At 50.2% G+C, this 24,846-nt stretch overlaps 1 protein-coding gene across 4 annotated transcripts in view; it reads left to right on the forward strand.

Annotated features, from left to right (window-relative positions):
- The window catches only part of Pdia5 (protein disulfide isomerase family A member 5), a 93,588-nt gene that overhangs the window by 11,949 nt on the left and 56,793 nt on the right, over window positions 1-24,846 (forward strand). The window contains exons 2-5 of one of the 4 annotated variants that reach the window (XM_059277104.1): window positions 11,292-11,418; window positions 13,735-13,822; window positions 24,307-24,390; window positions 24,678-24,723. In XM_059277104.1, the coding sequence (XP_059133087.1) occupies window positions 11,292-11,418; window positions 13,735-13,822; window positions 24,307-24,390; window positions 24,678-24,723 (345 nt within the window). Of the gene's footprint in view, window positions 1-11,291; window positions 11,419-11,651; window positions 11,909-13,734; window positions 13,823-17,954; window positions 17,977-24,306; window positions 24,391-24,677; window positions 24,724-24,846 lie in introns of those variants that run through there. The other 3 variants (XM_059277106.1, XM_059277105.1, XM_059277107.1) reach the window with 3 other exon arrangements.

The raw sequence follows: 24,846 nt of genomic DNA on the forward strand, positions 1-24,846 counted from the left end.
GTTGGATGTGCGATTGTCCACTTATCATGTTGATACTCTGGAAGTCTTGTGTTTGAACCCAAGCATGGCGGCACAAATCTGTAATCCCAGCGCTTGGGAGACTGACCAAAGAGGGTCACTGCAAGCCCGTGCTGCATAGACCTCGTTTTGGATTTTCCGATTCCAGATGTTCAGCCTGTTTAAGACTGTAGCTAGCTTTGTGTTTACAGGACAGGGACAGCCTGTGGGTCCCTTTGTTCCACTCTGGGTGCGAGGGTCCTTCAGACAGACTTGGGTCTGAGTCAGAGGTCACTTACTTGCTCTGTAACCATGAGCAAGTGTTGCAGCTTTGGTGCTGAGTACCCCCTAAAGGCCCACGTGGAGGTCAGGAGAGACGTTGGACTCCCTGGAACTGGAGTTGAAGATGGTGATGGGCCACTCCGTGAATGCTGAGCATCGAACCTTGGTTCTCTGCTAGAGCAGCAAGGGCTCTTAACCACTAAGCCGTCTGTCTCTCCAGCCCTTCTCCCACTGCAGTCTGCTTCTTAATATACACACCTAGCTCCCCCACCCCTGCAGCTAGAGGCCTGTGCTGATCCCCCCCCCCCCCAATTCAGGGACTCAGGGCGCTTTAATTGTATTTCAAAGCCTACTGGGTAAACAATGACATCAGAAACTTACTCTGTGGTTCAGCTTTCCTTGTTGGTTTAAGAACAGTGCTCTGCCATGTGGTTGGTGGTAGATGCTTAGGCTGCATCCTTTGAAAGAGCGTAAGTTACTTATATTTAAAAATTAGGGTTATTTTGTCTAGCTCCTCATCCAACCCATGTTATAAGAATTTGCTAAGCATGTGTTACATGCAGGGTATTTTTCGGTTTTTCTTTTCATGGTGTCTATGGATTGAACCCAGGACCTTGTGCATGTTAGGCAAGTGCTCTACAGAGCCACATCCCCAGTCCTGTTTTTCTTCAAATTCTATATACCAGTTCCTGTAAAGGAGAAAACAAACAAAAAACAAAGCAAAAAAAAAAAAAACAAAAACCCCAAACTCCCCAAAACTAAAACCAAAACCAATCAGCTTCCCCACAAACGAAACAAAACAGAAAACTCGTGGCCTCTGACGTTGAGGAGCAGCCAGTAGTGCAAGGGCAGGAAGGACAGGTGGGCACTGTGTGCACATGGAAAAGTGCTGGTGTGCCATAGCAGAGCAGGCGGGATCGGAAGGCCTGTGGGAAGTGATGGAGGCATCTGAGCCCTCTTCTAGCCATCTCTATTTTTTCTTTCTTTTACTGGGCAGGTTTTTTTTTTTTTTTTTTTTTTTTTTGTGTGTGTGTGTGTGTGTGTGTGTGGTGTGTGTGTGCGCGCGTGCTTGTTTTTTTTTGCAGTGCTGTGGATAAAACCCAGGGGCCACATGTTAGGTAAGTTCTTTACCACTGAGCTGCATTCCCAGCCCCAGCCAGTATTTGTTGTTTTTGTTTGGTTGGTGTGTGCGGGAGTGTGTTTGTTTGCATGTGTGTGTGTGTGTTGTGTGTTAGAATGTGTACACTCACATGTGGATGTGGGTGTGAATGCATGTGCGTGGCGGCCAGAGGTGGTATGTGTTGAGTGTCTTTCTCAGTCCATCTTGTATATTGAGGCAGGATCTCTCACCTGAACCCAGAGCTCACTGGTTTGGCTCATCTGTCTAGCCATCTTACTCCTGGGAACAAATCGTTCCTCTGGAGTGCTGGGGTTACAGACAGCCCCACATCTGTTTACATGGGAGCTGGGGATCTGAACTCCTGTCTTGGTGCTTGGCACAAGTGTTTTACCACTGAGTGATCTCCCTAGTGTTGTCCCTAGCCCCCAGCAAGTATTTTTTTGTTTTTCTGTCTCTCAAGTGGAAATAGTGCCAGCCTTACAGAAGAGGTGCATGAAAAATGAATATAAAAGGTTCTCATACACCCTTTATTCAGGAGCCATGAATACATTTGATCACATTTAGTTAGACTCTTCCTCTGCATGTATAATGAGCATGTATGATGTTCTTTGCTCCTTAAATGCTTCAGAGCAGTCACGTGACACAGCGTTTCAGTCCTATTGAGCTGCGTTTCCCAGAATTAACTAATTCCTGTCATTAAGCAATGCATGACTGTATTTCCTAAAACACGGGAATATTATCTTACCTAACACAATGCAATGATCAAAATCAGGAAAGGAGAACGGATGGCCTTTAGTGGCCACTGGGGAATGGGTCCAGGAACCCTGCCGATATGAAAATTCACGAGTGCCAAGATCCCTAAGACTAGTACGGTGTTTTATACATGTGTAATCCTTTCTGTGCACTCCGAGTCATCTCTGGCTTGCTTGTGATGCCTGTACAGTGTAAATGCTGTGTGAACATCAGTGTGTTGTTGGGGCTGTGATGAGTCAGTCCAGGCTAATTCTTAGGAGTACTTTCGATCTGAAGTTGATGGAATCTGCAGGTGTGTCAGCCACAGATTCATAGGGGCCCGGGCTCAAACCAGTGTGCCCAATGTCCTTTGGCTCTCTTTGCCCTGGGGTGACTCCTCACTTGTCTCTTGTGACCTTGACATTTTTTGAAACATTTTGTACAGCTTGAGATTCTTTTGTTTGTTCATTTGTTTTTAAGTTTTAAAATAACTTTTAAAATTACATTTATTTATTGGGGGTGTGTGCGTGTGTGCGTGCATGTTGGGATTAGAGGATAACTCATGGGAGTCCATTCTCCCTTTTTTTTTTTTTTAAATTTTTTTTTTTTTTTTTTTTTTGAGACAGGGTTTCTCTGTGTAGTTTTGGTGCCTGTCCTGGATCTCGCTCTGTAGACTGGGCTGGCCTCGAACTCACATAGATCCTCCTGGCTCTGCCTCCCGAGTGCTGAGATTAAAGGTGTGCACCACCACCACCTGGGCCCCATATTCTTCTTCCACTGTGTGGGTACTGAATATTGAACTTAGATCATCAGGCTTGGCAGTAAGCTCCTTTACCCACTGAGGCATCTCGCTGACCCTGTTTATTTATTTTTGTTTTGACAGGATCCTGCTATGTTGTTCAGGCTGGCTTCTAACTCTCAATCCTCCTGCCTCAGTCTCCCACGTGGTGGGATTACAGATGTGAGCCAGCATACTCAAGTCACAGTTTGATTTTTGATGTTTCCATTCAGTGTATCACAGCAGGAGGCCATTGTCTTATTTTGCACCATTACTGGTGATGTTAACAGCCCCTTACTTAGGAACTTTCATGTTTTGCCACAGTACAGTTGAATTTCTTCACTGGGAGACTCTTTGAGAGATCTTTCCATAATGTAGTCAAATGGTGGTAATTTTTTTTTTCTTTAAAAATTGAAATCAAGGCTGGAGGGATGGCTCAGTGGTTAAGAACACTGGCTGCTCTTCCAGAGATCCTGAGTTCAATTCCCAGCAACCACATGGTGGCTCACAACCATCTGTAATGGGATCTGATGCTCTTTTCTGGCATGCAGGCATACAGACAGACAGAGCACTCATACACATAAAATAAATAGAATACAAAAAAAGAAATTGACATCAAACGTTCTTATTATGTCAGTTATAAAATAGAGAAAGAAGCATGCAGTTCTCCAAGGGCAGCCTTAGGTGCATTTCATTCTCTGCCAATCTTTTCTGAATGTCACTTTGTTTGCTTAGAGCTGCGGCCATGCCATGAGTGTTTCTTTTATTTCTTTTTCTGTTTTAACTTAACCTCTAGGCACATGTTTTCGCGTTGTCCCATCATTCCTCTGTGCCACTGTGCAGCCATTCCCCTGCTGTGGGGTGTTTGGGTTGTTTGCACAGATTTGACTCTTGTCCATGTTGGGGTTGTGTGAGTCATATCTGTGCCAGAAAGCTCGCTCATCCCCTCAGGACAGCTCCTCAGAAGTGGATCCACCGAGTCAAAGGGCACAAGCACTTCCAAGAGACCCGCTACCTCATGCCAAGCAGCTTGCCAGAAAAATTGGATGTGTTAGGTTCCTGCCAGCACTCTGACAGTTGGGCTCCATATTTTAAGGCTGGGCTAATGGTGCCCCAGCCTTCTTCTCTCTTTTTCAACCGTGGCCCACCAGCAAAGAGTTGTGTGATTAATATCCTGTATTCTGAGTTATGAAAGCAAGGGTACTTATTTCCAAAAATAAATCACAGTGCCAGAGAGTGCATTAATTTTCTCAGGCAGCACAGTGTTCAGCAGCAGGCTGAGCTCTGACGTCACATGTCTCAGGAAGACCCTTCAGAATGGGGGGTGACTTGAGATCTCATGTGAGGACTTAGGGTATTTAACCTAGGGTCTCTAGAGAAGATGGTAGTCTTCAGCATGTCATGGCTGTAGCTGGCCTGGGGAGGGAGGAGCTTAAACTTCCTATGATTAGCATTGTTCAGGGAGACACAGGCAGGCCAGAGGGTGTTCATGTGGTGAGGTCCCACAGTCGTCTTCTGTCTCATCCATCTTGTTCCGGACCCTTCTAAGGGATGAGCTGGCCCCCTTAAGAGGAAAGGGCCAGAGAAGGGAACTTGAGAGGTCCCAGCTGGTGGTCACATGTGTAGGGAGCTGACTTGATCAGAAATGCCCAGCGAAAGTGCCAATAGTCAGGAAAGGCACAGGCATGCAGAGCCCTCCACAGTCCCTCTCCATCTGAAGTGGGGTGCAAGATTTGGTATTTCAGGTGCTTTCGAGAGCAACTGTTAGTATTTTCTTGTTGAAGCTGCTGTTTAATAGGGTGCTCAGACCTATTTGCGTGTGTTCTAGAAGGTCTGGATGGATGGTGCTTCAGGAAGACCGTGTACTCCACTCATGTTCAAGTCCGGAGAGGGAAGCCCCCGGTTGTATGAGGGAACCTTCTCGTTTCAGCAGGCTGCCCGAGTTCCAGCCATCTATAACTGCGGCCGGCAGGGAGGAAGAGGGCATTTAAGAAGACTCATTTCAAGCCGGGCATAATGGTGCATGAGTTCGAGGCTGGCCTGAGCCTGGCCTATGTGGGGAGACATTGTCTCAAAACAAACAAACGACTCCTGTTAGATATCTGCTAAGGACTGTCCTTAATCGTTACCAGATAATAACTTACACTTACGTCCCACGATCTGGGATTTAACCAAATGGTGACATTTGGTGTAGGGGAGTCTTCGAGGCCAGGCTTTCATTGCAGTGGCCACAGCACAAGGAAACCAGCTGCTTCTTTAGAAGGCAATCTTGCCTCCTGGGTAGTGGCAAGATTAGGCGTATCTAATGCTACCATTGGGAAGAACTTCGGAAAGAGCCTTAGCCCTTCCGTTTGCAGAGAGGGAAGCAGACTTTGAGGAGAGGTGACCTACTTACTCATGGTCACTCAGCCGGTAGCTGACGAGGTCAGTACCAACTCTGTGACTCCACTGCCGCTCCCAGATCTGGGCTCTGAGTTCGAGGCCAGCCTGTTCCTCCCACATCCGGTTGAGACCCTGTGTGTTTTTACCCTTCAGTCCCTTTACCACGAGTTTCTTCAGTGTCTAGACTTCCAGATTCTGACATTTCAAAGCTATTTTGAGCAAAATGTGGGTTAAACTAAATTAAGCTGGTTTCTTCACGGCTCCCAACACAAGAAGGGAATCTTTACTCAGGTGACAGAGGAAAAAGGCTTGTGCCCCACCTCCACCCCTCCTCCTAAATGTTAAACTTCGGTCCCCAAGTCTTCCTCCTTCTGCAAGCTGCTTTTACATAATTGACTGTCCCTGGCTCTGGGACTTGCAGAGGATTGTAAATCTGTAATGACAGCAGCTGCCAGTTACAGGGAATGGGGAGGGTGCGGGCACATGCCCCGGAGACAGCATTTCTTTTTTTCTTTTCTTTCTTTTATTTTTTTTTTAGGTGGAGGGTATCATGTGACAAGGACCATTGTCCCTGGTTATTTTCTAGGTGTGTAGAATGGATGACTCAGTGGAGAGAAAGGGGTTTTTGGTGTGCTGTGGGCAGGTGGGGAGTGGGCACCAGGCAGGGTGAAGTGGAAAGGGAGCTTTGGCACCTAGCACACAGGCCCTGCTGGGAACAAATCAAGGGTTACCGCCTCATATAAAAGGTCTGTACCCTTGGTCCCGGGAGCCCTGGTCAGTCCCGTGATCCCCTAGACTTGAAGAAAGCAGAGTTATCAGTGCAAACTCCTGCTCAGCCTTCCTGGCCATTAGTTCTCTTGCTAGGAAGTGGCTCCTTTGCTCTGTGGCTGGTTAGGCCAGGATCCCAGGGGGTGAAAGGTGTAGACCCACTCTGGGCAGGTGTCATGAACAAGTTGAAGGCCTGGCCCTTGGTCACCTAACTGCTGGTCCTCTTTCCTCATTGGGAGAAGGACACAAGTACCCATTTGCTGGGTTTACCCTGGCGGTAAACTAGTCACCACACACACCAACCTGGCAGGGCTCTAAATGTGCTGTGTGACCTCTACAGCAGGTCATTGTGCAGATGGCAAAAGACACCAGGTTTTCTGGGGCTGAACGTGCGTACGTGTGCATGCTTTCCTGCCTGGACCTGTGGCTCTGGCTGATTGCAGGCGAGGCCTCCGGAGGAAGAGGTGGTCCCCGGTTGCTGTTGTCCTTGCTCACTAATAGTACTCAGAGGCAATTAGCAGTTGTTATGTGCTTCCATCTGCCAAGTATTGCATTAGGTTCATGTCCTCCTCCTCCTCCCTCATTTAATCATGAGCCAAGGCACCAGGTGAGCACGGATATTATCCTCTCTCCTCCTGGGTCGAGAGATGACACTCAGCGGTCTAGGAACAAGCCTGGGGGCTTGTAAGTGGTGGCAGCTGGATTCATGCCATGTCTGTCTGACCCCAGAGTCACTGCTCTCCCCAGGGTGTCTAAAGGTGGCCAAGGGAGGGAGATGAAGGGCAAAGCCCAGGAACGGATGAACTGTGGGGTGGGAGATAAGCAGCCATGTAGATGGGAGAGCCGCTCAGAGACACAGCAGATGAAGGAATTTGGTCTCCTGCACCTCACCCAGCTATGCTTGGATGAGGTTTCACAGGGCCCTGAAGAAAGCCTTGCATTCTGGTGAAGGGGATAGGGTGGTGGAAGGGGAATGATGATTGGGGCAGGGTGATTCTCCGGTGGGGTGGGGTGATACTTTTCTGGTACAAGCAGAATCTGGCATTGAGGTGGCGGGATGGGGGGGGGGGGCTCCTCTGTAGTAGAAAAGGGAAACACTGATCCTTACCAGGTTGTACCAGGGAAGTACTTATGGGGTCTCAGCCCAGGAGGAGTAGGGCAGCCACAGTGCATGGAGCTGGTCAGAGTGAGTTGTGAGCAAAGGGCACCTTTTCTCCCCTCTTATTCGAGAATGCTTGACTGCCAGTGTGTGAAGGCCTGCCAAGCACAGGAGCTGTATCAGGGCTGGCTGGGAAGCAGCTGGCTTTGGGAGCACTCCAATGCCGCCTTTTTCTCCCTGGGGCAGAGCAGAGGAGCAGATAACCTGCGGACCATTAATACGGCTATTGTGGCTGTAGTTACTGTTGTTGGGCAGGTTCGTGGGTTATGACTAGTCCGCTGGTGGATCAGCAAGGCGATTGAGGCTCTCTGCAGCTTCCTGTCAAGGAAAGGAAGGAGCCTGTTGAAAATGTTAACGGAGGGAGCAGAGGAGAAAATGGAATGTTCAGTGGCTGGAGGAAAGGGGGGCCCTACAGGGTAGGGAGAGGGCTTCCCTCCTGGCTGCCTCTGTGGGTGCTTATGAGGGTGAGGTCTTGGGGCTCCCACAGGCCTTCCATCCCTTTCTCCTTAGCAGTCTTAGCTATGGCCACACTCTCCGGTCTGGCCATTCTGATTGGTTTCCTCTCTCTGCCAGCCCTTCAAATCCTGCCTCTTGGCAAAGCCCAAGTCTTCTGTGCTCGCAGACACCTGAAGGTTCCCTGTCTTCTGTGGGGACCCTCTAACCAACCCTACCTGTGTGCTGCATCATTTGTTACCCAGCTCCCGCGTGGGGTATAATTGCTTGGCACCCTGGTTTGCAGCCTTCCCCGCCATGATGCTCGCACGTGGGCCCAGCAGCCTTTGACCTTCCCCAGCCTTTGTCCACACAGCTTGGCCTGCTTGTCTATCTCACCCCAGGGCTGCTCTTAGAACTCTCCCCGTCTTCCTGGGCCGGACTCTTCCTTGTCCCTTCCCTGGCTCCAGATCATGGAGACGTCAGTTCCCTCACAGCCCATCCTCTAGGAGGACGTGTGTTGTTCATGGGTGCTTTTTCACATGTCTGTTGGCTGTAGTCCCAGAAATCCTAGCCACTGCCATCTTCTTTGGTCCAAGAAAAAAGCTGCCTCTCCATCTCTGGTGTTTGGCTGTAGTTCCATCCTTGGAACATTCGGTTTGGATTTTTCTTTTCTTCCATCCTCACTTCCTAAATGGCCATTGGAAGTAGCTGTACAGACCCTTTTCTCTTACCTGGTCAGTCACCCAGCTGGTCCTGATACTCCTGCTGCCAATCCTGAGGTTCTGGGAAGATGAGTCTGTTGTCCATCCTGACACACCCCTGATGACCACTGTCACGTTCTAGGCCTGCAGGGAACCAACTGCCATCCTTATCAGCCCCATTAGGGATGCTCATTGTGCTGGGGTCTCCCTGGATTTCATGGCCCTTTCTGGACCTCTTAAAGCCACCAAGGACTCACTTTATGACATGCTTTCTGAGGGGTAGTGTCTGTAGGCTATGTGTGATTTGTCCTGTTTATAAGCACTCCCTAGGGCAGTTGGGGCATCCTGCCCTCCAAAGCTCTCAATCTTAAGTAGCCCAGTGAGACTGGGAAAGACAGATCCTCCACAGAGACTTCTATGTAGCCTCCTGTGAGGGAGGCCCAGTGCCAGCCCTAGCTTCTTCTTGTATGATGGATTTCGGGCAAAGTCAGTTTGTTCAGAGTATTTCCGGAGAAGATCAACTCTCTACTGTGTCAGTAAACATTGGGCCAGAGGCTTTAGTGGGTGGCTGGAAGGTGGCATGTTTAGTATCAGGTGGCCCTTGGTTGGATGACCTCAGGGACTGTCTGGATTAATATAAAGGAAGCCAGGGTTTGTGGGAGGTTCAGATTCCTATGGTGTCAGCGATGGATGCTGTGCCACGGGGGCCAGTAGCACTTCCGCTGCCTGGCAGGCGCTGCTGGCCCAGGGTGGTTGATCTGGGGGTGAGAGTCCCTGTCCAGGGCAGTTATTTCCTGACTGTTCTGAGGGTGGGAAGCAGAACAGCAAGTCATTGTGTTTCTCCAACACACTGTCAAGTTGTTTGCTCACTTGTTGCTGTACGCACTGAGCCATGGACTTGCAGTGTTCAGTGCATAAGCCTCTTTGGAGCCGTGGCATGACACAATTCTGAAGGAGTGTTCTCCTGAGCTTTGAAGATGGTCTGCACAAAGCAGTGGGTCCTCAGGCGTGGTGAGCAGCTCTGGCAAGGAAAGAAAATCCCTGACTCCTGGAAGGTTTTACTCTGGGGAGAAGGAACCCCGATTCCGGTGGCAGATTCCATTGAAAATCACTAGGGTATGGGTGCATTTCTCTCTTCCCTCTGTTGAGCTGGCAGTGAGTGTTAGATGTTAGGCTAACGGATGCTCTTAGAGTGTTTTGAGATTTGTAAAGCATATCCGAGAAGTTATCCCATCTGCCAGAGCAGTGCCCCCAGGGAGGCATTATCATCCCCGTGGCACAAGTGATTGCTGAGCCTCTGAAAGGGTGAATGCTGTTGCTGGGCATCTTAGCTTTTGAGGGGCAAAGCATAGACACAGCTCAAGACATTGGGTTACAAAGAGGAGATGTCGTGACTGGTGTGGGACACATCAGAAATTTAGATTACTTGTTCGCATGTTTCTGGAAGATATTCAAACTGCTCTCAGTGTGGAAGAGGCTAGCACATGGTCTCCAGTTGCCTCTGTGTCTATGGCTTTGCTCTATGACCTCTGTCCTTTGAAGCATGCTTTGAAGCATGCTATCTTAGTGTTCTGTTGCTGTGAATAGACACCATGGCCATGGCAACTCTTATAAAGGAACACATTTAATTGGGGCTGGCTTATAGTTCAGAAGTTTTAGTCCATTATTGTCATGGCGGGAAGCATGGCAGCATGCAGCAGACATGGTGCTGGAGAGGTAGCTGAGAGTTCTACATCCAGATAGGCAGGCAGCAGGAAGAGAGTGAGACACTGGGTCTAGTTTGAGCTTCTGCACCTCAAAGCTCGCCCGCCCGCAGTGACACACTTCCTCCAGCAAGGCCACACCCACTCCAACAAGACCACAGCTCCTATTCCCTGTCAAGTAGTGCCATTCCCTAATGACCAAGCATTTAAACATATAAGCCTCTGGGGGCCATTCCTATTCAAACCACCACACCTGCTGACAGGGCCCTGGGCCCACTCCTTACCATCCACATCAACTCCTCTTGCCTCTCGGGTGCTGGGTCCTTTGTTTCCTTGGTTCTGTGACATTCATTCTTCATGTATTTTTATTTTTTGTCTTGGAAGAGCATGGGTTCCCATGACTTTCTGAGAAAGAGTGTGTTGGTGGTACACTTCGCACATCTGAGATATCTTCAGCTGGTGTGAATAACTCTTCCCTGATTGACAGGTAGCGTGGCTGGGTGTACAGTGACGCGCTTCTGTGACCTCTGAAGGCAGTGCTCTCCTGTCTGTGCAGTGAGCGGCCTTCTGCCTCTGGTCTGTCATGGGTGAACTGCAGGTCATAGGCTCTCCTTTTGTCAGCATTATTCAGGAAGTAATCAGTTGCTGGCCTGGGGGATCTGTTTTGCGATTCCTCCTTTCTCCTGTTTCTCCCCCCACACTCCACTCTGCTTTTAGTCCACTCTTCATCATTCCCGCAGAGGCACCTGGCTCCTCAGGTTCCCAGGAGCTTAGGGATACTTGGCTTGTTTCTATTGGCCAGGTCTCTGCGATTGTTTGGCTGAGTGAGAAAAGCTTTGCCTCGCACCCATCCATTCCATCCTGGGTGTGAGAGAGGATGCTTCCCTGGGGCTCTGAGTATCAGTGCTTCTAGGTGAAATGGAGTTTTCAGACTGTCACGTGTGCCCTTACATGCAAACATCAGTCTCTCAGAGAGTTCTTGTTGATGGGTGACAGTATATTATGTATGTATATGTTCCAAACAATCTCACCAGAGTACATGGAGGGCACAGGTGAGAAGGGGCCTGCAGAGGGCCGAGAGGGATCTCTGGAGGTCAAGTGGTAGGTGTGATGCTCTGGGAGGGGTCGCTTGGCTTCGTCCTCCAGCAAGAACATGTGTTTGGGGTGGATCATCTATGGGTACCGTGAGCGGGCCAGAAGCTGGACTTATGGGTCTTGGCTGTTTGGTCTCTAGGTGGCCCTGCCAGCTTGGCTGTCCTCCACAAAGGTCTCTTCACTCATTGAGAGAGTCTCCGACCCTAAGGACTTGAAGAAACTTCTCAGGACTCGCAATAATGTGCTGGTGCTTTACTCAAAATCTGGTGAGTGGCCCCTCCAGACCTTGGGGTCATCTATCAGGGTGAGGTGGGATGGGGAGGGAGAGGACCAGAGGGGCATTAGTATTCTTAGCTTTCTTTGGAGGCTACATAGGGTACTGGGTTACTGTTGCAGCCTGGGGGTCATTCCAGTTCCTTCTTATGAGCAAAAAAGGTTCTGGAACCCCTACCTAGGCCAACAGAGAAGAACATGTGAGTCCTGGATGGACACCCTGGCTCCCCGCCAGTCACAGTCCTGGCCCTGCCAGCTCCTTCATGGGAGCTACAGATTAACTCCCAGGCTGGCCTGTTGCCAGCTGAACTGGTCCCAGGCCTGTGGACATTTACCTGAGCTGGTAGTCCTGGCCTTGTCTGACCCCCGGTGTCCTGCTGTGAGGTGAGATTGGAGACTGAGTTTGGAGCGGATGCCTAAGTTCAGGCCCAGAAACCTCTGTGGATGGGAGCAGCCACCCGCCCCTCCTCTGACCTTGGGCTGGTAAGGGTACAATGGACAGTTTGCTTGGCTCTTGGCAGTGACTTTGGGGAAGGGCAAGTGGCTGGCTGTCAGTGTGGTTCCAGCAGCGTTAAGTGGTTTTGCTGCTCCTGAGGATGCCAAGTTTTCTGTGTCCTGGAGAAGCAGCAGCTAGTGGCCGAGACAGTTCTGGGCACAGATCCCCTTGGCAGCTCATCCTCTCCACTCATTGGCACTCCGGGCTGATGGATGATTTGGCCGGGTGTCCCTCTCGAAGGCTATGCCCTCTGAGCACTCACGACATATGGCTGCTCTCGCCACTTGCTGCTTCTGAGGGTCTGGATGCACTTTCACCGAGTTTCCTGTTGGGAGCCCAGTGTGTGAGCCTGCTTTTCTGTGAGTAGGGAAACTGAGGCCAAGGGAAACTGTTTCTCTTGAGGTTTGGGTTAGGGGTAACCCCCTTGTAAACTCCTGGGTCCAGGCTGGTTCTTCTCTGGGACAGGTCTTGTGACTGGGACCGTTTACAAGGTTGTCTCATTTACTCCTTTGCCACAGGGGAGACAGTGCAGACTGTCAGGTGGTATCCCACTTATTTTTATTTTTATTTTTGATTTTTCAAGGCACGGTTTTCTGTGTAGCAGCTCTGGCTGTTACACCAGGCTGACCTCCAACTCACACAGATCATCCACCTGTGTCTGCCTCCCGAGTGCTGGTTAATTGATTAAAGATGTGCGCCACTACCACCCATTTATAAATGAGGTCATCAGAGATAAGAGGACATGACCGTTGAGGCCAGCCACTCCTGGTGGCCGAGCTGGTCCCATCTGTCATCTCTGCATCTCACTTCTTCAGATGGGAGGATGGGACAAGGTGGGTTAACTCTGCAATGTTGGGGCTTCGGAGCCAGCATGGGTCTGAGACGGAAGTCTTACGGAGTTGGAGAGTGGAAAGTTGGGGTCGGTGAGATCTGCCATGGAGGCAGGACTTAACCATTGCTTTGCCCCTTACCTGGCTCTACCTTTGTTCAGTTCATCGGAAGTACAGCCCCTGTGCTGCCTCAGCGTGCTGGGGGCAGGGTCTGGGCAATGACTTCACCTCCTGCATCTTGCTGATGCTTACTGCTCCAGACTCTGGCCTCCAGTGGCTTTCCTGAGCGCTTAGAAACTGGATTTCTTTCCCTCCTCCCGTCCTTCCAAGCAGCTTTCCTCTCATCTGGGGTACTGTATATTGTTCCCCTCTACCTATACCCCCTCCCAGCCCCAGTGGTGTGCACAGTGGAACAATGGCTTCCCTGCTTCAGTGGTTTGCTGCCTCCTGCTACCCTGGCAGGGTTTCCTGGGAATGCCTCCTCTGAACGACTCTGAGCATGTTTCTTAAGCGATGCTTTTTGTTCGCATCTGTGAAAGGCTTCAGCACGCTTTGTGTTCACAAACAGCTCCCATTTCCACCCTGGAAGAGGGGCTCCTCAGAGGCACATAATTCAGATATCATTTCTGCTTGGCTTTGGGTTTATCATGGCGTTTAGGGCAGGAGAAGGCAGCAGATTGCTCTTCACCAGGATCTGCCCAATGGGCCCTTTGAGGAACTCACATTCATTGGATCATAAGGAGGTGGTAACTAAGAGTCTGCCAGGTGCAGTTATCAAACACCAGCCGTAAACACCCTGCAGTAGACCGTTAGAGACTGGCAGAGTTGAAATCCTGATCCAGAAGTTTGTCCACAGGACCGTGCTGTCCAACAGTAGTTACCCAGAAGTTCTGTTCAGATACCCGGGAATTGACACCCAGACCCACCCTGCCCATGGTCCGGAGCCCTTGGACATAAATATTGAATCTTTCATTCTTTTACAGAGGTGGCAGCCGAAAGTTATCTCAAGCTACTGTCCACTGTGGCCCAGGCAGTGAAAGGACAAGGCACCATCTGCTGGGTGGACTGTGGGTATGTACTGGGGACCCAGGTCACACTGGCTGGGGGCTCTGGTGGCTGGGGCAGAAGAGAGAGTATGATGGAGAGGTCCTTGAGGTGACATGGGGTCACTTCTGCCTTACAGAGGGAAGGTTTGGCTCCCTGCCTCTGTCTTCCCATCCTCTACCCCCCACCCCCTTTTCTTATTTTCCTGGAGCTTTCTCTTATGTCCTTGTATATTACTTTATTTATCTTCTCAGAGGGTGGTAGGGCAGAGGGAGTCTTCCCTATGGGAGTGGGAAGCCTTGATTCCAGGCACAGGTGATTTTTCAGGGCCACCCATTTGGCTTGTGATGGGTCTGCAGCAACAGACGTGAGCCATGAGCTTTACCTCCAACCCAGGCCCTTGTCACTCCTACAGCACAGTGTAGTCCGCTGGCCACCAGACTAGACTACCTGGGCCTGAGGCTGGCTCAGGGCTGTGCGGGTTAAGTGAGTTTGTGGGCCCTACGTCTGAGTAACCCTCTTCCTATTCTATCTGAGTCCTAACTGACTGACGGAAGTGGAGTGGAGTGTCGGTACACGCTGATTTGTAAGCTGCAGAGGGGAGAGAGAATAATAGTAGCATGGGAGAGTCATGTATTGAGGTGTGTGCATGGATGCATGTGTCTAGTCTCATGCCTCTAGATTCATGCCGACACTGGCTGAGCAGAAAAGACTGTTCCCTGGGTGGCTCCTGAGGTCTTGGCCATGGGTTAACTGTGGTTTGTAGTTGGGTTGACAGCATTCCTATCTTTCGGGTGTTTCTGTCACCTCCATTTTACCAGCAACGCTCTATGTAACTGGGCAACTGACAAAACCTATTTGAGGAGACAGGACCCTTTGGAATTTCCGTATCTGAAGATGACAGCGGTTGTGCCAACTGATGGAGCCTTATTGTAGGGCGTCCTCAAGAGGAGCACGGGTGCCAGGGGTGAGCAGAAGAGCTTCGACGGAGTGGCTCTTCCCTCCAGGTTTATCCATCCGCTAGTACCAAGCACTTGCTGTGTGCTTTGAGGGTTCGCAGATGAGTGATGGTGCCTTCCAGGAGCTCGGTGTGTGAGGAAGAAGCAGACACACATGCCAGGGTGGATGCTGCCCAGTGAGGAGTCCTCTAAACAGGCTCCATGTCCAAGAGGCAGTCAGTCGGTATACACTGCCTGGAAAGGCCAAGAAAACCTGTGCAGAGGCAGTAAAGTTCCGGGGGTGGGGGGGCGAACACCTGAGATGACCGTGCACTCCTAGTGCCCTGGCCTTTCCTGCCTGAGCTCCCTGCAGCGTGGCTCCCAAGCCCTGCCCAGATGGAAGAGCATCCTGCTTTCAGAGAGGCTATGGAACCTCCAGAGCAGGATACCCGAGCTGGTGGGGCCAGGGGTCAGTGGGTAAAGGGAGATTAGATTAGAGATTAGGACTAAATTGCAGTCTCAGTGTCTGGGGTTAGCGCCAGTGGGAGAATCTTGCGAATTTAATATGCTAGAATTAAACTCTAGGTGGAGGTAGGTCAGAACTCTGAAGAGGCACCTTGTTCAGGAGGCAGGACTGCTCCAATAGCACCTCTTGGTTTATCAGATTTATCCTTGTAAGAGGAAGTACAATCTCAAACGTTAAAGAGCTTTAAAGTACTTTAGCCAAGTAGGTGGATTATGGCAAAGCCCGGATATTTGGGTTTGGGTTTAGGATTAGAGGCAAAATACTGCTGACTGACTTTTCCCAAAGCGGCCCACGGGACAGCACTTGGCTTCTGATCCCTGTAAGCCATCCTGAGTGGTGGGTCTCAGGGACTATTGTTAGACAAGGAGATCCCAAGAGATGAGCTGGCTTCCGCTCTTCTGCCTACTCATTCCTCTTCCTAGTCTTTGGAACGTAGCCTGTGAATCCTAAAGGCGCTCACCATGTGAACCTCATGGATTCCAGAAGTCAGCTTTGTCCCACATGCAACCTGTGTGTGTCCATGAGTTTGGGGATGAGACCCCCATGTTGTTGGCCTAGTGTTTGGGGATGGCTTGCTGGTACTGTCTGCTGAGGAGGGAGGAGTGGCCTGGAGTCAGTGTTGTTCTTTTTCACCTGCTGTTAGGAAGCAACACACGGTCAGCTGCCACCACACAGTAAGTTCTGCTGAGGTTCCCACCTCAGTCTCTCCAGCTGGACTTCCTGCCTTGCCATCGATGAAGCGGCCACAGTGGAGATGCTGTGGCTTCATTGGGGTAACCAGGAGGGTCAGCAATGACCAGGCCACTGAGCTTTTCCTCTTTAAAGGGAAAGTGAAGGGAACAGGGAACCTCAGGGCAAGAAAAGATGCTACTTGTAGTGTCGGGACATGTAGGTGTGTGGAGTGATAGACGTAGTCTAGGACTTAGGAGGAGTCCTGGCTGGAGGATCAGGCACTCCATTTCCTAGCCCTGTGAATTGAAGGAAGTCATTTAACCTAAGTCTGTTTCCTCATCTGCAAAATGTGAAAAAGCGACATATTCTGCCTTTGTCCAGTTTCTGTGGTGAAGAGGAGATAAATGAAAGTTCTAGAATTGAAACCACAGTTGAAATGTGAGGTGCTATTCTGTTACCATCATTTTTCACCTAGCTGGACGTAGGGGTGACAGTCCCTTGGCTCTGGGGAAGGACCCTCTGCAGAGTGTACTGGGCTTGGGGGTCCGCCTCAGTCCATAGCATGCTCTGCTCGCTCTTCAGAAGTGTGAAGTGATCTCAGCCGGGAGGCACACGCCTGCAATCCCAAGACTCGGGAGGCTGAGAGAGGAGGAGTGTGAATTGGAGGCCAGCCATGGAGTGCAGTGGATTTAGTACAGCTCCAGGGGCAGGGGACCTGGCTTTGCGTTCGTACTGTGGAACCTTTGGCTGATCACCCCCCTCTTTCTGGACCACAGTGTGAAATGTGTGCAATGCGCAGCAGGGCCTTCCAAATTGCTCTCGTCCCTAAGTGATCTGGTCCAGAAAATTTCCAAAGCTGCCAGCTTGGTGTGCTTAACTGTCTGCTAGGCATGTGACCTCCAGTTCTAGAGTCCTGTTTGTGGGGCCTCCTCCCGTCTGGCATCCCCTCTCCTCCCTGACATGCTGAGGTCCTGTCCTCTGTCTCCCCCACTCCACTTTCTCTTCCTTTGCTGTTTACTCCCAGAGAGGAGCCGAGTCCTTGCTCTTCCCGTTCATTGGGCCTCTTTTCGCCTTTCCTCTTCCAAAGATGTCTCTAAGTTTTACTTGGTATCGGGGACTTTGGGGGTCCAGCCCCTCGATAGTCCCTTCCCAGGGTCCGGGAAGAATCTACAACCAGCTGATAATTAATCTTTGATGAAAAGAAATCAGTCTATGTACATGAAATTCCTTAGTCCATACACTTTATTATTCTGTGTCTGTTCTCTCTCTACAAGCTTATACTCTACTCTCATTTTTAGCTCCTTTCTTGCCCAATATCTCTTTACATTTATCTACTGTCCCCTCCAGGTTCTGTCTTAATTCCTTCATCTAGCTCTGCCCCTTCTAGGTTCTCATCCTTCTAGTTCTTTCCCATCTCAGCTCCTCTCCCATCTCCTTCTCTCTCATCTGGCTCTTCCTCATCTTGTTCTTCTCCATCTGGCTCTTCCTCATCTTCCATCTCGTTCCTCTAGTCCTCTCTTCTAGCCCTTCAATCTAGTTCTTCCCCATCTCAGTTTGTTCCTCTCAAGTTCTTACTCATCTAGTTCTTTCATTCTCTTTTCTCTTCTCCATCCCCTCGTGCCCTGGGAGTCCCGGTATATATACACTTACAAGCAGTGTTCCCTTGGCAGTACAAAGCCAGGCTTCCAGGGTCAAACGGAGGGGTGATAAGAATCACATAGAGGGGCAGTGATTGTTAATTATCATTTGCAACCCAAAAGGGAAGTGACTAATGGGGAAACGAATTAACTAAAGGCTAAATTCAGGTAATATCTAAGAAGAGGGATCTTTATGTGCTCAACTATAGTCTTAAACGTGATTGGTAGAAAATGTTAAGAATCTATAAGTTGCTAGGTCAATGGGAGATTATAAAACTGCCTTCTTTTTTCCTGTGGCTCCTATCTGCTGTTTTTCTGCAGGGTGGGGGAAAGTGTGCTCAGTTGCTAGGCAACCTGTGTACAGCTAGATGCCTCTGGTGATAGTTAAAGGGAGATCTGGAACTAGAGGTAAGATTTGGGAAAGGAGGAAGTTAAGCTTAATTGGCATATCCGCCAGGCCTTCTCACAGGTAGTCTGGACACTTAAGTCTGTTCTTAGAGAGTACAGAGGTATCTCTGATAACATACTCTCCTCCATCTGGGGATGGACCTGGCCGGATGCTGCCAATGATGATAATTATAGGGAGGCTTGAACTGGGGTTCTGGCTGAGTATAGCTGTTAGCACAGAAGGTTATCTAAATATTCCTAGAAGTGGTTGGGTAAGGAGTTAGAGGTCTATAAAGTTAGTAAGGCTGTAAGAAAGGAGGGTCCGAGCTAAATTGTGTAAAGCTATTACTTCATGTCCACCCGACCTAGGCGGTGTCTTCTTGTGGAATTTACCTTAACTCAGGAGACTTGCATGTGGGCTGTTATTACTGCTAGTCCTTGAAAATGGCTAAGGGAGATATCTGATTCCAGAGGAAGCCTTTCCTGAGGCTGTTCTCAAAATACCTTGAATGTATATGTCCAGAGAGTGATCAGTCCACACTGTTAGCCCTTCTTAGGGAAAAATCAATTGGGAAAACTATGAAGGCACACATGATTTTCATAACAGAAGAGAGCTGATATATAACAAGCCAAGTAACACCAAAAGCTCCTTGGAATTTGGCTTCCTCTGGAGGAAATCCTTGATCCCTCCAGGTAGTGACTTTGCCATACCCTCTAGGTAGTGACTTTGCCATAACCAGCTGAGTTCTTAGGATCTATTCCTGCGGCCCACAGCAGCTTGGGTTTCTGGCTCTTTCCCTGTCTTTTCCACATGCACCCCGGCTGATGCTCATGTCCATCTACTCACTTTTTCCCTGGTCCCTGCCTATCACTTGAGCCCATGGATTCTGTCTGTGGATGTGCAGTTCGCCTCTCACCCACTCCCTCCCAGCTCTGCCCTCCACAGTGGCTTGGTGGGCTGGGAGCAGCTGTGCACCGGGTCACAGGTGAGGGCATTGGTAGCTCCCTGGTGTGGCACTGGGATGGGGTCTTGTGTGGTGCTGCCATCTGGGAGGTTGAAGTGGAACCAGCAGCAGACACTAGGCCTGGGACACTAGTTCTGTGGGCAGACCCCCACCCCTCGGCGGCTGCCTGCCTGCTTTCCCTGGAGTGCAAGGCCACTGCCCAACCACATTTCCTTCTTCCCCTTTCCCATCTGCTTGCCTTCCCTGAAGCGGGATTGACTCTCCAGATGCAGGATTAGCGGCCTGCCAGGGCAGGTGTAATGTATTTAGAAGTCTCATGTTTTCTTCTAAGAATTCATTTGAATTTTGCATTTCCTCCTTCTTGCCTAAGTAAGGCAAATGTTACTTCCCATGGGAGAAAATAGACTCCCATAAGAAGTGCCATGCCTGTTCTGTGGCTTTAGATATCTTTTGGCATATGGCATGCCTTGGGGAATAAGTTCCAACTGAGGAGCAGAGCCTTAGACCAGTGGTTCTCAACCTTCCTAAGGCTGCGACCCTTTAGTACGATTCCTCATGCTGTAGTGGTGACCCCCCCCAACCATACAATTATTGTCACTGCTACTTCATAACTGTAGTTTGGCTACTGTTATGAATTGTAATGTGAATATCTGATATGTGACCCCTGTGAAAGGGTCATTCGACCCTCAAAGAGGTCGTGACCCCAGGTTGAGAAATGCTTGCCTTAGATGGACACTGGTCTGGACAGGTAGGTGGAGAAGGGGCCTGTGCCACCTGAGAGGAGAAGCCACACTCCTCAGCCCAGGTTCTTGCTGCAGTATCTAACTCATCATACTTCACTGCCTACTTCTGGAGGGAGGCACCAAGGAGACTAGCCAACCAGGGATTGTTCTTGTAGCATCCTTTCAGGGGTTTAAGGTCCAGTTGCTCCAGCACTGCTCTCCAGCTGTCCCCTCATGGTACCCTCCAGCCACAGCTTGTCCTTGATTGGCACCAAGCAGTCCCTCTCATCTTATCCTGCCTTTTGCAGCTCAGGCTTCATTGGAGGTCCTACCTGCTGCTGGTGGTGGAGCAGATCTAGAACCAGCATGCCAGCTGACGGATAAGCCGTCTCCTAGGCGACAGGCTCAGGCCCAGTGAGCCTCCAGCACCTTCTCTCTTTTGTCTTCCTCTCATGCCACCTGCCCCTCCTGGGTCTGACTCCTCAGAGTTTGAGCTATCTAAGCAACACAGCACCCCGTACCCGAAGCAGCCATCCTGGACTGGAAACCCCTCCCCACTTGTACATGGCTCTTGGGGTGTGGGGTATGGGATGAGGGAGGGCATGTGCAGAGGCCTCCGTGATCTTTCCCTTCTCATTCTTTGTAGTGAAGGTGGAGAGCCAAATAAAATAGAGAGGGGATGGTGTGTGGCCTTGACACCTCCCTGCAGACTGGTGTCTGGTGCCTGCCAGCAGAGGAGAGCCTGGCTCTCTGGGACTTGTGGCAAAGCTCATTTCTCTGCCTTTGTCTCCTTTTCCCCTAGAGCCTCAGTCACGACTGCAGGAGGGAGGGAGGGAGGGAGGGAGGCAGCGGATCAATTAATTGTTCTTAATCTCTCAACTCAGATCCTTTTAAGTCCCGAGCATGGGTAATTTTCTTCCCTTCCTGAACTCTTAACGACTTGTACTGTCTGAGCTGCACAATTAGTACCCGCTCACGTGCATGCTTAGACACTCTTAAGAGACAGGGCTTGCTGGGGAGAGGGCAGAGAGCTGAGGGAGCCCCCCTCGGGATTTGTCCCTTGGCAGGATTCCTGGTGCCCAGGAAGCCAGAAGTTCAGGGCCTTCGTCCTAGCAGTTCCAAGACAGCATCTCACATTCATCTCTCATTCCGTTAAGTCACCTGTCCAGTCAAGTTATTGTTTGAATGTCACTGTGTGCCAGCTGCTCTGGTGACCCCAAGGAGCAGCTGTGAAGAAAGGCAAGGCCTTGCCTTCAGGGGACAAGGCTTTCTGATGGGGAGCAGGTAGAGACAAGTGGAGAGAGGCAGTGGGAGAAGGGAGGCTGGGAGTGCTTTGACAGGAAGGGAGCCCCCTCTTGTTCCGTATCTCTGACGGAGTACGTGGCAGGCAGGGGAGAGGAGAGAACCTATGGGCATATAGTCATATAGCCTGAGGAAGAGGGTTATATAGTCTGCAGCAACGAATCCTGGGGTAGAGATGGGCAAATTACTTCCCTGCACACTGAGCTAGGCCTCAGGACCACCCCAAGGAGGAGACTGGGTGCTCGTATGTTTCCGGTTCCATCACCCACGTTGCTTGGTGTGACGTTTTGCTGCTGAGCGGGATCTGAGGTTCATCTCTGGGACTCTTCCATGGCCTAGGTTTTGATTGCCAGGCTGGGACTGGGGGCTGGGGAGGTCACATGACAGCCACAGCTAAGTTCCTGCACTGTTCGTTGTTACACTTGGTGACGGGAAGGCCATCAAAGAAATGCTTGAACAGAGCAGAGCACAGCTGGGTGGATGAAGGAAGTGCCGGGGATGGCCTGAGCCCAGCCCTGCTCCAGGGACTTAGCTCAGGACAGGGAAGGGTGCCTCATTGGCTGCTGTTTGGCACACAGGCCTGGTCGGTTCAACTTCACAATAGACTCCCCAAAGGTTGGGGTAAACCCAGACCAAGACAGCTGCTGTCAGAAGACTGTGTGTGTGCTGTGTTCTAGGCTTGAGGCTAGATGCTGTGTGTTGCCTTCTGATGCTTTCTATCATCCCGTCCAGCTCACCTCTTTGTCCCCAACTCAGCTCATTCCTCCTAACACTCTGTTCCAAATCCTTTGCCATCTTAGGTCTCCTGTGATGTCACTATCTGCCCTTCCATGTGCATTCCTCGTGTGGTTCTTGACTCCCCACTCTTCACTACAGTCGGTTGTTTTTACTCTTTGGCTCTTTTTATTCTTTTGGGGGCCCACCACTTGAATAAATCACACATGGAGGCTTATTATTACTTATAAATGCCCGGCCTTAGCTTGGCTTGTTTCTAGCCAGTGTTTCTTAAATTATCCCATCTACCTTTTGCCTCTGGGTTTTTTCCTTCTCTTACTTCTGTAATCTTACTTTCACTCTTACTCCGTGGCTGGCTGGGTGGCTGGGTGGCTGGCCCCTAGCATCCTCCTCTCCTTGTAATCTTGCTCTTTCTTCTTTGATCTCCCCTCCCAGATTTCTCCCCCTATTTATCCTCTTTGCCTGCCAACCCCGCCTGTCTTTTCTCCTGCCTTGCTATTGGCTGTTCAGCGCTTTATTAGGCCATCAGGTGTTTTAGACAGGCAAAGTAACACAGCTTCACAGAGTTAAATGAATGCAACACATCTTTGCATCATTGAACAAATGTTCCACAGCATAAACAAATGTAACACATCTTCAATTAATATTCCCAGTCCAGCGACTGGAAGAGGTAATGGCCACAAAGGTGGCCGAACATCTGGGACTATAGAGAGAGGGAAGCTGGAGGCCTGGGTGAGGAGGGCATGGTATTATCTCCATCCAGCTGTACCCCTCTTCATCCACATAAGTTTTCTTTCTTTCTCTTTTTTTTTAGGGGGCGGGGATTTCAAGATGGTTCTTCTGTGTAGCCCTGGCTGTCCTGCAACTCACTCTGTAGACCAGGCTGGCCCCGAACTCAGAGATCCTGCCTCTGCCTCCTGAGTGCTGGGATTAAAGGCATGTGCCACCACCACCACCACCCGACCACCAGCCAGACATGTTTTCTTAACCTGAAAATCTCTCTCTTACATTGGTGCCTGCAATTTTGTTTGTCTGCTGACGGTGTTGCTTGGAGAACCGAGCTGGGTGGCTGGATGAGCCCATCTGTTCTGGGGCTCCTGCCCAGCTGTGTGAAGCTGGAGCCTCTACGTGGAAGTGAGGTGTGCAGACAGCTGGGAGAGGAAGTGACTTCCCACAGGGGCCTGCCATACCTGGCAGAACAGTTTCCCTGGAGACTGCTGCTGTGTGGCCAGGTATCCAGTGGCTGTCTGATGGCGAGAATGTTCTCATTGATCCCATTCAGACCTGGAGACGAGCCCGTTAGACACACCAGGGTGCTGGGTTGATGGGACAGCAGGCTGCCTTTGGCTAGTTCCTGGGGGATTTTGAGAGTGCAGAGAGGATAGTGAGAACAGGGGCCTCTAAGGGACTGAGACAGAGAGACAAGAGGAAGGACCTGTGCAGGTCAGTGCTCTCACTTGGTAGGTCCCATGCTCCGGTACAGTAGTTCTCAACCTGTGGGTCATGACCCATTTGATGTTGAATGACCCTTTCACAGGGGTTACACATCAGCTATCCTGCATATCCAATATTTACATTATGATTCAAAGCCGTAGTACAATTACAGTTATGAAGTAGCAATGGAAATAATCTTATGGTTGGGGGTTCACCACAACATGAAGTTTATTAAAGGGACCTAGTATTAGGAAGTTTGAGAACCACTGTTCCAGCACATAGCAGGTGCCCAGAAGTAGGACACATTTGCTCAAATACCTAAGAGTTGTTGTAGTGGGTCTGGGCTGGGGCTTTTTCACTTCTAATGAGTTCCTGGGTGTTGCTGGTCTAAGCAGCACACTTAGAGATTTTATTGGCCCCTGTGGAAGGATATCATAGTTAGATCAGATCCTGCATGGGTACTTTCTGAACAGCAATGGGGTACCCGACAGGCAGCCTGTGCCAAGAGGATTCCCAGTATATTCTCAGACAAGGGAGAGGTTCCTCTAACCAAAGTGCTGCTCTTCTTCCTGGCTTTTAACAGATTCCAGCACGGCTCCAGCATGGCAGGACATTTTCTTTTCCCAGACAGATGGCCTGTAGCAGGTGGCACATGTTCAGAGCCTCAAAACCAAAATCTTGCTCTAGCGCCACTTCCACAGATCCTGAAGCAGAAGGCCAGACTGTTTTAAACTTCCCCAGGTGACAGACCATGTTGCAGGGTGTTCACTCCCCCCCTCCTCCCTGCCCCTGTAGTCGTGAACTCTTGGGCCCAAGCAATTCTCCTGCTTCAGCTTCCTGAGCAACTGGAACTATGGTGCCTAGCTTCAGGTTTATGTTTATTACTCTAATGAGCTCCCTGTCTCACTCTCCCAGCGCTTCCCCTGACTGGACTCATCCCTGAGGTCTCTTCAGGCCGCACATCTTCTATCCGCTTGTCGTCCCGTCCCGTCCCCCCCGCTCCTCCCTGGACCACCACAGACTATACACCCTGCCTGTTACTCCCCAGGTCCCCGAGATCCACTGTTGTCTTCATCTGCCCCTGAGAATTCCAGGTCACCTGCCTTGTTTCTCAGGCCTCCAGCAGATTCTGCTGTCAACACCCATGCGGCGACTCCAGGTAACAAATGGTTCCCGACATTTCTGTCTTTCAGTGACGCAGAGAGTAGAAAATTGTGCAAGAAGATGAAAGTTGACCTGAGCCCAAAGGACAAGAAGATTGAATTATTCCATTACCAGTAAGCAACCCTGGGCATTTCCAATTTCAGAATAAGTGCTGAGAGCTTTTCTTGGTAGTCTCAATAAACACCAGATTTTAGTTAGATTTGGCTTATTTCAGAATGATTTTCCCCCCTGTATTTATTAGAAAGAAAGACAGGAGGAGAGAGAGAGAGAGAGAGACAGACAGACAGACACACACACACACACACACACACACACACACACACACACACACTCACAGAGTTCTGAACAGTGTCTGGTAGCTGAAACATATTAAAGTTAACACCTTTTTCTTATTTGACAGGGATGGTGCATTTCACATGGAATATGACCGAGCCGTGACCCTGAAGGTGAATTTCCCTCCCTCCCTCCCTCCCTCCCTCCCAGCGGAGTGGGGTCTGAATGGACACCAGAAGCTTGGCAGGTCTCCCTGAAGGGAGAAAGGGCAGGTTGCGCAAGGTCTTCCTGACCAC

Source organism: Peromyscus eremicus, chromosome 12, assembly GCF_949786415.1.
Source record: "Peromyscus eremicus chromosome 12, PerEre_H2_v1, whole genome shotgun sequence".
NCBI lineage: Eukaryota > Metazoa > Chordata > Mammalia > Rodentia > Cricetidae > Peromyscus > Peromyscus eremicus.